General features: G+C 39.5%; 1 protein-coding gene and 1 pseudogene across 1 annotated transcript; both read right to left on the bottom strand.

Annotated features, from left to right (window-relative positions):
- Positions 1-330: 330 nt before the first annotated feature.
- LOC146630432 (caspase-6-like) lies at positions 331-4,676 on the bottom strand (annotated as a pseudogene).
- A 3,576-nt stretch (positions 4,677-8,252) lies between these two features.
- On the bottom strand, positions 8,253-12,610 carry LOC146630431 (caspase-6-like). Its single transcript, XM_085355839.1, has 8 exons — positions 12,540-12,610; positions 12,330-12,372; positions 11,553-11,586; positions 11,314-11,457; positions 10,628-10,704; positions 10,277-10,452; positions 9,698-9,845; positions 8,253-9,263 (listed from the first exon to the last, which is right to left on the bottom strand). Exons 2-8 carry the CDS (start codon positions 12,334-12,336, stop codon positions 9,028-9,030), a joined length of 822 nt encoding a protein of 273 aa, XP_085211965.1. The 5' UTR covers positions 12,337-12,372; positions 12,540-12,610; the 3' UTR covers positions 8,253-9,027.
- Between the last annotated feature and the right edge of the window lie 2,149 nt (positions 12,611-14,759).

Below are 14,759 nucleotides of genomic sequence, written 5' to 3'. Positions count from 1 at the left end.
ACTGTGTAACTAACAGCAAAGCAATCAAGTGGGGTAAAAAGCAGCCTAAATCTGAATTACATACAACTGTATAAAATCAGTACTTTAAGTGGCTGCTTACTCAGGAGACAGCTATAGTTGTAACCGTTAAGTAAAATAGCATAGATGTACCTCTATAATACATAGATAGTACATCTAGAGGATGTTCCCATGATTTTATAAGAACTCTGTCACTAGAAATATTGAGGATCCTAATTAGCGTTATAAAAGATCTTTTGTTTTCTGTGGTGAGATGTTGGTTTTAGTTAAAAAATATAAATCAGCTGATTTAAAGACTGAGGTGAGACATTGTTACTTTTTTGGTCGGAAGTAAAGTTTCTTAGTGAGCATTGAAGCAAAACAAGGCATTTGCTTTTTTTCCCAACAAGCTGTGGGTCACAGGATTTTGGAACGTTCCTCATCGACACTTTTCTGTTGACTAGTGTGAGTAATTCTGTGAATTCAAGGGAGTTGCCATATTTTCGGAGCATCTCACACAGAGCCTGAATGTACCAGGAGCCTTTCTTAGTCTCCCGGAAGGAGTAGTAACCTATCAAATGACAAAAACAGCAAAACATGGCAGGTGGTCTAGTGTGTTTATGATATATCAAATACTTTACACAGGGTTCATAAAGGGTCACTCATATGGTTAAAAAAAATCTGTCCAGCAATTTTTTCACTTCTCCTCTAAGCTGAAGGTTCAGTCTAATCCCAGAAGACTCACCTTCAGCTACAGAAGAGCATATTATAAAATCAGCCCCGGCGGGGAGGGTGCGTATGGCACAGGCATCTGCAAACACCTCCACTATGCCATCCACCGCATCAGCAGGGGTCACTGTAACACCTTCATCAAACAGTTTTCCACGGCATGCCTGGAGATTAAAGATGGACATTGGCATTAACTGGGTGCTGGACTTGATAATAAACATAAGACAGACTGACGACCTCACTTCCTCCGTTACATCCTCACCCATTGTCCTCAACACGGGCTCCCCTCGGGGATGTGTTTTGAGCCTCCTGCTGTACTCTCTACTCCCTTATAACTGCTCAGCCACATTCCCAAGCACCCACGTTGTCAAGTTTGTGGTGGAACTAATTTCCAGCAACTATGAGACAAAGTACAGGTTGCAGGAAGAACATCTGGAGGATTAGTGCCTCTCCATTAATGTTAAGAAAATGAAAGTGGCATTAATGAACTTTTAAAAGAAGCTGCTGAGAGCTCTCTTGCCCCTTATGGCGATCTCCAGCTTCAAGTTCCTGGGTATAAACATCAACAACGGCCTCACCTGAACACCAACTTCAGCAGGCTAATAAAGAAGCCCCACTTGTATCTACTGATGCTCTCCACAGTCCAGTTCAGTGGAGAGCATCCTCACACCTGTGAGTCGTGGAACCTGCTCTGCTGCTGATGGGAAGATTCTACGAGTGTGTGCAGAAACTCAGCAGCACCCTTTCTCTTATCAACTGAAGACATCAACATCAGTTCAGATGTATAAATTCTGCCACACATCAGAGACTTTTCATGTGTGTACCCACACACCACATTACACATTATGGTTTCTATCTTATGTTCATATTTGTACTCACATTTCACTTTCTTGCATTCTTACACTCACTGCTCTTTAAATTGTATTCTTTTTTTCATTGTGTTACTGAGTTTTGCTTGTTTTTGCAGTGCTGTTTCACCAGTACCTCATTACTTAGTGATTCTCATGCATCATCATTTTTTGGGATGACAATAACAGCAGGTTTACATAATCTGATGGACTTGACTGGGTTGTGTATTTTGCACCTGTATTATAAAGATCTTTGGCTTTCCAACAAGGTCCCGGCAGTTGTCTCCTTTGAACGTGGACATCATGTCCTGGATACAAATTTTTCCATTGTAGCAATAAACATGGTTATCCTCTCCGTGACTCAAGAAGGCGAGCAAAAAGCAATCAGCATCTGAGTGATCTTCCTCCGCAGCTGGTGGGACAACAAGTACTTGTTAAACTTGCGGCGAATTGTTGGATTTGACACATATATCTTTGCAGCAGAGCAAAGAGTTATGGGAGAAGTCAAACTTCATGTACATCCTGGATGCATTCCATTTGAGAGTTACAAGTGATTGTGTGGGTACCTTTAGCGATTTCATCTAGGACATCCACCTGCTTGTAGTTATCATAACACCTCACTTCAAACTTTAGATCCTTCAATCTGAACAGAAAGTGAAAATGAGTTGATTAGTTTAACAGATCATCCATCAGTCTATTTAGAATCACCTCTTCACTACAGGACCGACATTATTCTCTACAGTGGGAATTTGTGAAAATATAGCACGTCAAATATTGGTTTTGGCACTAACTGGAGCACAAAGGTGAAATCAGCACCAAGGGGCTTGAGGAGAGACAATAACATTTCATTATCAGGAAAAATCTGTGGAAATTCTCACACATTTTTACCACAGAAAGGAGCTACAGCTGCTAAACAAGTGCTGGCATGTTCTTTAGCACAAAGCTGTGTCAAATACAGTGTTTCCCTTTCTTCAGTAGATAGCTGGGAATTGTACCTTTCCTTCAAGTTGTAACGATCAGCACTGGTTCCAACTCTGTCATTCAAGCCCAGGCGCCCGAAGAACTTCTCCTGATTAAAAATGAGAGCAAGAACTCGTCGTTTGTTACACATCTTGTACTCCTCTGCAGGATCCAAGGAGTTGATTTCAGAAAAAAAAGAGTAATGAATGCAGTGTGTCTGAGTGTTTGGTACCAGATTAAAGCGATAATTTCCAGCTAATAGCCAAAAAAGGTGGAAGTAAGAATTTACCTTCTGATGAAGGAGGTGTTCTCTGTTTGTTTCTCTTTGCATACTATTGAAAAACAAATTCATATTCATAAATAACCAGCGCAATAATTACAAAATAATAATAATACAGAGCCAAGTCCTGCTTTACAACTTATCTAAATATTGATGATTATGATTACCAATGATAACCATTGTATTGAAAAGAACATGGGACGGTATGGACATATTTGTGTATCACCAACCACCTACACACAAACACACACACACATTAAAATAATTGAGCTTGTTGTGACAGTTGTCATTACAGTATTAACAAAAAAAATGGCCAAAAATGCACAGAAATTATTCTACTTCTGTCTCAAATATGGTCATGCAGTTATTGTTCCATCCATTCAGAGTCCTGATAGCTGTTAACAGCTGGGTGATGCATGGTGAAAGATGGCAAAGGCTGCTAAAAGAATAGAGACAGAGAGGGACAGCTTTACTCTACAGATAATATACTGTAGGGTAGACTTAGGGTGGCATGGGTGTATTTGACAGAAGGAATTTCATTTGGTTCAGTTTTTGTTTCTGTTTCTGAAGTTCGTGCCATGGCTGAGCAGCCGGTGTGTTTAAGGAAACGAACCCAAATGCAGACACCGAAGGAGATGGAACTGAGCTGTAAACAAAAAGCGAGCCTTTTATTGTGGCTGATGACATAAATACACAGAATAAGGCAAAAGGCGAATGGGGGCAAAAACTAGACTAAAATCTAAACTGGGCAAACTAAACTGTGATTACTATCATTAAACTATGATAACTACTGACAGGAACATGATCCTGAGCAGGAACATGCAAATAACTATGATGAAAAACCAAGAACATGAACATGACCTGAGCAAACACATGAAAAACGTCTAACCTGATGTGAAGTGAAGGGAAGGAACACAGATGACATTGACTGAATGAAACACAGAGACTAAATACACAACTGGGGAAACAGCTGACACAAATGAACATAACAACATCACAGGGAAAGAGTAAAACTAAACACACTGAACAAAGAAACACAAGAATAAAAAAAATCAGGAAACACGGAGAGACGTAGACATGACAACACAGGCTTGACAACATGAAACACAGACACGAAATACAAGTCATACTGACACAGAAGACAAGAACAGACTCACACAAGGGGACATAGATGAAAACTTAAACTAGAATAACATTCAACTAAATCCTAAACGATAATACTAACACAAGACTTAACATATTTTCAGTATAAGAAATGAAAAATACAAAATGAACATGCTGGGTCACAGGCCCAGCCCCTGACAGCACATTATCATGGTCATAGGCTCTACTTTGAACTGTGTGTTTCATATTTACTCCACACTCATACATATTTTAGTACAAAATGACAGGATGGTGGACAGAATACTGTGGACATCAACATTTGTTGAGATCCACCTTAAAAATCCAGCACAGGTAATTAGATCAATGTCACCCTATTTAATTTGAATTCAATGTTGACTTTGCCATAATAAAATAATACTTTTTTAAAATTTTGTAACTTTGCACTTTGTTTCACTTGTGCTTTGGTATGAACAAGTATTCTCTCTTCCATATTTCAAAATAAGTTTTCAGTTTATATAAATCACAGTCTGAAATACTCACCTGCCTTATTCTCAGTTTCTACTGTGTCTGTAGCAAAACTTAATGGGAAGGTCATAGAGAACCTGGCACCTGTTGTAGTAACATAGTGATTGCCTCAAGGAAATTAAAAAAATATTAAAGGTGTGACAGCACTTAAACAGGTCAGGTGTCTTTTTTAAAAATAAAGACAAAAATTGTAATTTGTTACCTCCACATTCGTCTTCGTCCCTGTTAGACATGTCCGCAGATCACCTTGCCTTCGACTGACGCAGAGAGAAAAACACATTTATCTGGTCAAATCATCCTAAAGAGGCATTTTGTAGCCCTGCCCCCAGCTGTCTTGTTGAATCTGAAGTATTGCCTTCCGTCAAGGATCTGAGTTGTCAGAAATCTCCACCCACGGTCATTCATTCATGTATGCAGATGATGAAAGGTTGCAGTGGTATCACTTTACCACAGATGTCTGTGTTTGGTGATGATTTTGCTACAGAGATGATTGTGAAAGTATAAGTTTATACTGAGCAAACTCAGTTAAGCAGTTTAGTAGCTCAGTGCTTACGATTTCCTACTACTTAAATATTTTTTATTTATTTTCTTCCTATGTTTGATCAACATAGGTTACTGACTGTGAACTACAATAATGGAGAAGTGTTCACAGTTTCAGCTGCTCGAGAGAAGAATGGTGATTGCAGTCCAAAGATTTGTAGATCAACCAGCTGATATACAGAAAGCACAAGATATCGTTGATAACAAATATAGCTGAACGTTAGACCAGCCTTTGTGTGTCCTACAGGAGCTTTCAAGAAATTATTAGGAGTGTAAACCAGACAAGGAGGTGGGAGATGTAGGCTATTTATTTATTTATGATGCTGAGGAGAAGGAAGTAATGTAGATAAGAAAGACTTTTTTGCCACAGTTAAAGATCACCTTTTATCAGTGCATCAGCAACCTTAGACCTGAATAACTAGATCAGGTTGAAAACAACCGTTAAAGTGTAGTGACACAGATTAAATGTAACGTGAATCACATAAGAATGATTATGTTGATTTAATAAACTGCTCTCTCAGTGCCTGCGATCATCCTCTACCAGCAAAGCCTAACTGCTGTTCTTCATCATGGGAGAAATCAAACGTCTGCTTATTGATCAGAAAATAAATATGGTTTTAAATATTAGTTTGATCAAGTTTATTTTGTTATGCATGTTCATGTCATGGATTGTAAACATCTCAGAGAGGAGACGTGCTTGCATCCCAACAAGGATCGCCTAGACAATCTGTAACACTGTGGGTGGACCAGTGTAAATATTAATAGCATCAATACCAACACTGGTACTGGTATGAGATTGATACTAGCACAAAGACTGTTACTTTGATTCTCTCCTCTAAGTTCAGTTTATTGCTCCCGTTCATTTGAAAACAGGTCTGTGCAAACACCCCTCCTCTCACGCTTTGCTCCGCCCCCTCCTCCATGCTCTGCTGTGTTTAGTTGACTGGCAGTCGTGTGACAGTACACAACCCATCTATGGAAAGCAGAATATTTACATCACCCAATGATAGGCAAATTTAGTTCTGTTTCACAGCAGCATTCAGGATGGTAGGTTGTTAGTCTCCCCTGAAAAACTAACCTTTGGAAAAGTCAAGAGGACACTTACCTTTTTACTATCGATCATGAATTCTTACTCAGTGTTTAAATCACAATAAAGACATGAAAAGTGTTTTTGTGGATGATTCAAGTTGTATAGATTTGTGACTTTGCTAAAGATTAAATCACAAGTTAGATTGTCCAATTATTATAATCTCAATCTAATGACAGACAGAACGAGCCTGTTGACTTCTTACTCAGTGCAAACACTGGGAAAAGAAGGAAGTAAAACACATAACATACTGGCTACTGGCATTTATCTCATACTGAGTATGACAAGCACGGACTGTTTCCCAGGTCACCTCAGTGGTTTCGACGTGGAAGACACTCATATTTTGAACACTTTGGTGGCATTTTGATTTATTTTGTAGTAATGTCTCCTTCCTGTTTTGCTGTTTGTATTTGATGTGGAGCACCTTGTGATTTTATCTTGCAAGGTGCTGTGAAAAGTAATAAAACTTACTTCTTTGCTGTAAATCAGTTTTGCTTTCATTTAACCTGCTTCTAAACCATTTCAGGACAAATAAGAGAATCCACACACACACACACACACACACACACACACGCACGCACGCACGCACGCACGCACACACACACACACACACTTAATGCAAGAAAACTAATAAAGTAAGAAATTTTATTGAGGGCAAAGCAGTAAGTAAAATCCATAAAATCATTAAAGTAATGCAAAAAAATACACTGTCAATGTGTAAATGCAAATACACATTACAGAACAGAAATTCCCTTTTTTTAAGTAGTAAGCATCTCCAAATGATGCTGTCCCTCCTCGACTTTTAAAAGAGGTGTTACCTACAGTTGGTCCTTTGGTTCTTGAGCTGGTAAACCATAGTCTGATGTCAGGTGTTGTCCCTAAAGATTTTAAACATGCAGTAGTCAAACCCCTGATTAAAAAACCTGCTCTTAATCCTACGGTTATTGCAAATTACAGGCCTATCTCCAAACTACCTTTTCTTTCCAAAATTCTTGAAAAGGTAGTTTACAGCCAAATAATGGCCTTCCTGGAAAAGCAAAATGTTTTAGAGGTTTTCCAATCTGGTTTTAAACCCTTTCATAGCACTGAATCAGCCCTTTTAAAAGTTTTTAATGACATATTTTTAGCGACTGATGCTGGGGACTGTGTTGTTCTTGTGCTTTTAGATTTGACAGCTGCGTTTGATACCGTGGATCATGCCATTTTATTCTCTCATTTGGAGCACTGGGTGGGCATTAGGGGCACAGCACTGGAGTGGTTCAGGTCCTACTTGACGGGGCAAACTTTTTGTGTCAGCTTTGGTGACTATGTGTCGTCCTCCGCTCCCCTCTTGTGTGGTGTCCCACAGGGCTCAGTTCTAGGCCCCCTCCTCTTCTCTTTATATCTGCTTCCTCTTGGTTCTGTACTGAGAAAGCACGGCATTGCTTTCCACTTTTATGCTGATGACTGTCAGATCTATGTCCCTCTAAAGAAAAAAGGCAGATATCTTACACAGCCATTACTTCAGTGTCTCGATGACATTAAGGCTTGGATGTCTGTTAACTTTTTAAAATTCAATGATAAAAAGACAGAGGTGATGGTTTTTGGTAGCCCCACTGAGACCCCCAATGTGTATGTAGATTCCCTGGCACAGTATGTTAAGCCAACTGTCACAAACCTGGGGGTCAAAGTGGACTGTGATCTGAAGTTTGATAATCAAATTAAGGCAGTGGTAAAATCTAGCTTCTTTCACCTCAGGCAGCTGGCAAAAATAAAGCCAATTCTTTCACGGCAGCACTTTGAGACAGTGATCCACGCCTTTGTTAGCACTCGGCTGGATTACTGTAATGCACTTTATATTGGGGTCAGCGCATCATATATTAGCCATCTACAGAGGGTGCAAAATGCCGCAGCTCGTCTTTTAACTGGCACTCGAAAGTTTGAGCACATTTCCCCTGTTTTAGTTTCACTTCACTGGCTGCCGATTTCTTTTAGGATTCATTTTAAAATTCTTTTATTTACTTTTAAAGCCCTCCATGGCCTAGCTCCATCTTATCTCTCTGAGCTGCTACAGCCTTATACACCCACCCGCTCTCTCAGGTCAGCTGATCAACTGCTCCTGAAGATACCTAGGACTGGGCGTAAACTTAGAGGAGATCGTGCTTTTGCTGTAGCAGCTCCCAAACTGTGGAACGAGCTTTAGAGATTAGACAGGCCAGTTCTTTATCTGTTTGTAAGTCACTCTTGAAAACCCACCTCTTTACCCTGGCCTTTGACACCACGTGAGATGTTGGTTTTTTATTTTTGTTGTTTTTAGGTGATTCGATGCTGTTTTATCTTGTTTTTGTTTTAACATAGGGCTGTTTTAATTTTATGTTTTATGTGTTTTATTTATTTATTTTGCTGTTTTCTGTTATTCTATTGTTTTAACTTATTTTCTGTACAGCACTTTGTTCCTGTGCTGGGTATTTTAAAGTGCTTTATAAATAAAATTGGACTGGATTGGATAAGCTTGAGGAAACACTGTGATTACGTAATGTTTAGACAGTTTGTTAATGTTACTGGATCCCTGAGGCTTACAGTGAGATATGTATGGATGAAACTAATGTGTACAAAAATCCTGATTTCGTTTCCTGATTGCTAAGCTGTCTCGTCTGAAAAATAACTGGCTCAAAGACAAAGTCGAAACTGACTCAACCGCCAAGACTCCCTGTCTTTTCAGTGGAAGGGTCCACTGTAAACTGTTCTGAACTTGATATAAAATAAGGCAAAATGAATGTATTTCTGTGCACTAAAGCATCATTCTGTTGCTTCTAGAGTCATTTCAGTACAGTAGTTTTACAAAGACTGTGGTTCATAATCAGCATGCAATTTTAAAGCAATTCAAGCACTAAAGCTTAAAAGTAATAAGGACACAGAACAACATAGTTGAACAACAAATATAAACCTGATCATTTTGAGACTGAGGTGTGTCATTGTTACTTTTTTGGTTGGAAGTAAAGTTTCTTGGTGAGCATTGAAGCAAAACAAGGCATTTGCTTCTTCCCGATAAATCTTGGTTGACATGGTGTTGGAATATTCCTCAGTGACACTTTTCTGTTGACCCGTGTGAGTAACTCTGTGAATTCCAGGCTATCACCATACTTTTGAAGCAGCTGACAGAGATCCTGGATATACCACGAACCGTTTTCCCTCTCCCGGAAGGAGTAGTAGCCTAACAAATAATGACAACAGCAAAACGGCAAAAATGAACATGGATGTCGAGGTAAAAGTAAAGAGGACAGATTTTCTGAGGGCTATGAAATATTTTATACCAGGATTTATTTAAGCTGACTCTTATGGTTTCACTTAAGAAATAAAATTCTATTGAAGCATTTGTTCAGTTTTTGCTCACTAATAAATGAGCTTACAAGCACATATAAACAAACAGTGTATAGCAAGAGTTGGATAGTTTGTGACACTGTAATGACGGTGACACACTCAGAGCATTACCAAAGCAGGGAAGATTTGTCAGAAGTCTAGCCTTTAAAATAATACTAACATCACATTTCTACCTTATGGAAAAAAAACACTCTGCTTTGTGTCTTTGATATTTCCTCTCAGTCAAAATAAAAATAAAAAGGTTTAGTCAAATGCCAGAAGACTCACCCTGAGCCACAGAATAGCACATGATGAAATCAGCCCCAGCAGGGAGGGTCTGTATGGTGCTGGCATCCATGAACACCTTTTCTTCAGACTCCATCGTAGAAGCTTCGGTCACTGTAACTGACACATCAAACTCTTTTCCGCGACATGCCTGGAGATGGGGGATGAACATTGGTTTCCAGTTGAATTAAATCAAATTAACTGGTTGTTGGACTTTCTGACAAACAGAAGACAGACTGACAGACTTCACTTCCTCCTACACCTCCTTCTCCATCATCTTCAACACTGGCTCTCCTCAGGGATGTGTTATAAGCCCCCTGCTGCACACTCTACTCTCTTATAAGTGCTCAGCCACAATGTCAAGTTTGCAGATGACACAGCAGTGGTGGAACTCATTTCTGGCACATATGAGACAGTTTTGTTTACCCAACTCTCATCCCAAAGAATGCAACACAACAAAACATCCAGACTGAGACTCATGACTACGTTATGAGTTGGAATGACTGTAAACCTGTTGAATCTTTAAAAAATGGCTACACCAGGTTAATCTGATGGACTCGTATGGGTTTTTGTGTTTTGTACCTGTATTATGAAGATCTTTGGCTTTCCAACAAGGTCCGGGCACTTGTCCCCTTTGAACTTGGACGTGATCTCCTGGATACTGATTTTTCCATCGTGGCAATAAACGTGGTTATCATCTCCATGACTCAGGAAGGCGAGCAAAAAGCAATCAGCATCTGAGTGATCTTCCTCCGCAGCTGGTGGGACAACAAGTACTTGTTAAACTTGCAGCGAAAGTTGGATTTGACAAAGATATTTTTGCAGCAAAGCAACAAATTGAATTATGTAAGAACTCAAACTATGGTGATGATTTTCTTTGTCCATCTCGATGCATGCTGGTCATTTGAGAGAAACAAATGATTATGTGGGTACCTTTGGCGATTTCATCTAGGACTGCCTCCAGCTTGAGGTTATTGTGACATTTCACTTCAAAGTTTAGATCCTTCAGTCTGAACAGAAAGTGAAAATGAGTTGATTAGTTTAGCAGATCAATGGTCAAAATTTTTTTTATTGTTCTTTATTAGCAATATAAATTCCTTAGACAAGGATCTGCTCGGATCAGGATTGATTGGACCTTTTTCAGAGTCCTATAAATTTCAATGCCTCAATATTTCTGCTTCTGCAGACACTCCAAAGCATCAGCTATTACCACCACAGGAGAGACGGTCATAGGATTCTTTCTAAAATCCACAACCATCTCTTCAGTTGTTGATGCAGTGGGAATAACTTGGACCAGTATGAAATCAACCTCTATAGGGCCACGATCACACTCTGTAGTGGGGATTGTGATCAGGGTCATCACTATTAAGAAGAAAAACAATCACCAAGTTCTCTGTGAACTTAAAAAAATATAGCATATGACATATTGTCTTTGGCACTCCCTGGGGCACAGAGGTAAAAGATTGCAGCCCTGGGGCGATACTAGTAAAGAAGAAAAATATTCAGTTTTACCACAAAAATGATCAACAACTCTAAACACGTGCTGGCATGCTCTTGAGCATGAAGCTGTGCCAAAAACAGGTTTCCTCGTTCTTCAGCAGATAGCTAGAAGGTTGTACCTTTTCTCCAAGTTGTCACGATCAACATTGGTTCCACGCCTCTCAGGCAGTTCCAGGCGCCAGAAGAAGTCTTTCTGGTTAAAAATGAGTGCAAGACCTTGTCGTTTGTTGCCCATCTGGTACTCCTCTGCACCATCCGAGGAGCTGATTTTAGAGTAAACAATTTGCAGTAAATGCAGGCAACATTCTCAGTGTCTGGTACCAGAATAAAGTAAGATTTTCCAGCTAATAGTGTTTACCTTTCAATGGTGACCTCATTCTGTCTTTGGTTCTCTGTGCACATTATCAAAAAGCACATTCGTAAATAACCAGTGCAAGAATTACAAAATAATAATGCAGTGTAATAATGCAAATCTTGCTTTACAGCTTATTTAAATACTGCAATATTCTTTTTTGTTAAACCATAGAGCTATAAGTGCTGCTAGTGCTGGGGTCAAGTAGCCATTTTTCCATACACTCAGAGTCCTGATAGTTGTCAATAGCTGGGTTACAGGCGGAGGAAGGTGGAGAAAGACTGTTGAAAGACCAGAAGCCGTGTGGAACAGCTCTATTCTCCACACCCATTCTGCAGAATGGGTGTGTCTGGCATTGAGGCAGAAATGTATTATACTAAGGTGTCTTGACATGAATGCTGCTGTCGCTCTATAAACTGTATATCTTCTGCGACACAGCAAAATCCAACCTCAATAACCTTCATGCAGCTATGATTTGTTTATTTATTTATTTATTTATTTTTAAATCCAGCACAGGTAATTAGGGGGAAACTGTTGGATATCCATTCATGCATATGAAGCACTTTTATAGATTTATGCAGGTCAGTTTCCTCAAGACATCAAGTCACTTTGAATGATATTTACTATAATTATTATCTGCATGACAGTCAAATCAAAAGGAAAGTTAAGTGGATGATTAAAGTCACCCTGTTGGCTTTGTTTTACAGTTTGTTTCACTTTTTCTTTGTAGGAATATTCTCTCTTCCCTATTTCAAAAGAAGCTTGTAGCATTGAAATGCTCACCTGTCATATTGTTAGTTTGTGGTCGTCTGTGTAGGAACACTTCCTGGGAAGGTCATAAAGAAACAAAAGTTTTCACTTTGTAAATGATACAACATGAGGCACCTGATTCAAAAGGTGACTGACCTGATCAAATTTAAGGCAAAGGTGTGACAGCACCTGTATGGGTCACACGTCTATTCTCAATTTAAAACAAAAATCTTAATCTGTTACCTGTACAATAGTCTCCTGCCCTGTTAGACCTTTCTTCCGACTGACACAGCGAGAAAAACATATTTGCCAGATTAAATCATGAATGAAGAACCAGGCTGTAGCCCCGCCCACCGGAATCTCATTGGATTGCAGCACTCTGTTCTGTGCTCCTACGGGGCAGGGGAGGTGTCTCTACTGCCAGCAGCAGATACCGACACAGAGGCTGCAACTCAACTGCCTGCTCAGACCCACAGTCAGTGTGACCTTTGAACAGCCTGTAATGACAAACTTCAGTTGACATTATAACGTTTGGTGCGTACGGGCTGCTCTGACAGCCAAACTTGCACTGCAGTATACATGTTGTACCCAGTTGTACCCAGTTTCTCAAAAGCAAAGATTTCTTCAATCTTTGCTTTTGCTGTTTGGCCTAAAGAGGTTGGGTCATTACCGCCTTGCCTCATCCTGTCACGTGATCACCTGACACAACATGCGTTTCTTTCCGCTGTTGTTCTTGGTGGTTAAAGCCCACAGGAGCACCTGGCTGCAGCCAGACCCTTCTCGGTTAAAGGGAGCAGTTTGCAGCAGGTGTTCGTTTAAGCTGTAGTGCTACCGAGTGACCACAAGGAAGCGCTGTTTTCTTACCTAACTTTAAATATTGATATCAAAAGTGGAAAGTCAAACAGGAACGCTTTGTCAGTGTGTGTCAGGCTAATAGTATGTAAGATTGTTTAATGTGATGAGGTGAAAACTTGACAATCTTATCAGGAACCAATATGACGACAATATTCTCAGGAGTTTCTAGGAAGTCTCCCCTTCTTCACTTCCCCTAATGTAGTTTTTAATAAAATCATAAAGATGTCTTTCCAAATGTGCCCAAAGGAAAACGTTTTTTGTTGGAATAACTGAAAAAGTAAAATCCTCTTAATCAAGATATATATGATTTTAGGTTACAGTGTTTAACGTTTTTAGTTAATGAAAAATTGATTAATCTGAAAAATTTTAAATTGAATTTTTGTAATCAACTCATGGTTATTCTGCTTAAATAAAATTTCACTACTGCGAGCAAGGGTTTTTTTTGTACCTTTATTTAAACTGTTTATTTCCCATGTATAAAAATCATGCTACATCTAATTGATTTTTCTCTTGTTATGTTTTAGTTAGACCAGAAAACCAGACTAAAAATATTTGAGCAGACAGTCTGGCATTTACCATCATAAAGCATTTACCATCACCATAAAGATGATGCCTTTATGAAAGCTGGAAAGAAACCCTACCCAAAATCAAAACTGAGGATCTAAGTCTTCTCTCTGTGGCCTACGACTGACAGTTACATATCAATCTGAACAAAGGGCTAAGGTTTACACAAGATCATCATCTACTCTGAAGAGACAAAACAGCTGACTATGCCAGAACTTGCAGTGCCCTGGGAAGAGGATATGGAAGAAGCAATTGAGCCAAAACATGCAAAGTACCAAGAGCCCATTGAGAAGAGACTGAAAGGGCCCTCTGTCAGCACAGCTCAAAAAGGCTGGGTATTTTGTATCAGGTTTTTTATTACAGGAGAGGCAAAGAAGATGGCCATTAAAACCATGAGTGAAGCTGGGTTTTGATTAAAAGGGCTGACCTGTGGGTGGTTTCTGCTGGGGCACAAGTCAGGGCTTGATCAACCTCAGCTGGGTCACCTGTGTAGGATGTCTGATGCAGGTTTTGGTCCATTTTGGAGTGTGGTTTGACATTCTGCATTCTTATATGAAATAAAATAATGAAACACACTCTCATCAATCACCGACTTGACAACCTCCAAGTCTGAGTTTTGTCATTTTTTTTTAGGTATGGTGTAAATTAAAGCTCATTTGGGTTGATCTTTGCTATAAAAACTTCTCCAGGAATAGTTCTCCAGGCTTCTTGAAGGACATTTAAAGCTCTTCTTTGAATCTTGGTTGCTTTTTTGTTCTAATCTATGTCAAGATGATCCTACACTGCTTCAATAATATTGAGGTCCGGGCTCTGGGGAGGCCAATCCATGATTGATAGTCTTCCACTGTGTGTTTTTCTATGCAGGTATGCTTTTATTGAACTGGGACTTCTGGGACTCTTTTTGGGATCCTTGTCACGCTGAAAAATATAGCTAATGCCAGTAAGACACTTTCCAGTATTACATGGTAGATCAAAACATAATGGTACTTTTCTGCATTAAAGTATGGCTTCTTGACAGCCACCCTTCCTTCCACTGACACCATT

This window comes from Diplotaxodon limnothrissa, linkage group LG6 (genome assembly GCF_057381915.1).
Source record: "Diplotaxodon limnothrissa isolate DT_005_m linkage group LG6, D_limnothrissa_male_GT1.1, whole genome shotgun sequence".
Taxonomy (NCBI): domain Eukaryota; kingdom Metazoa; phylum Chordata; class Actinopteri; order Cichliformes; family Cichlidae; genus Diplotaxodon; species Diplotaxodon limnothrissa.
The sequence above is the reverse complement of the archived record's forward strand: the minus strand, read 5'-3'. Positions and strand labels throughout refer to the sequence as shown.

Excerpts from the sequence above, each read along its gene's own strand:
- LOC146630431 (XM_085355839.1), bottom strand. Across the intron at positions 10,705-11,313 it reads CGTGACAACTTGGAGAAAAG|ACTGAAGGATCTAAACTTTG; the intron begins GTACAACCTTCT and ends CTTTCTGTTCAG. Across the intron at positions 9,846-10,276 it reads CAAAGATCTTCATAATACAG|GCATGTCGCGGAAAAGAGTT; the intron begins GTACAAAACACA and ends CCCCATCTCCAG.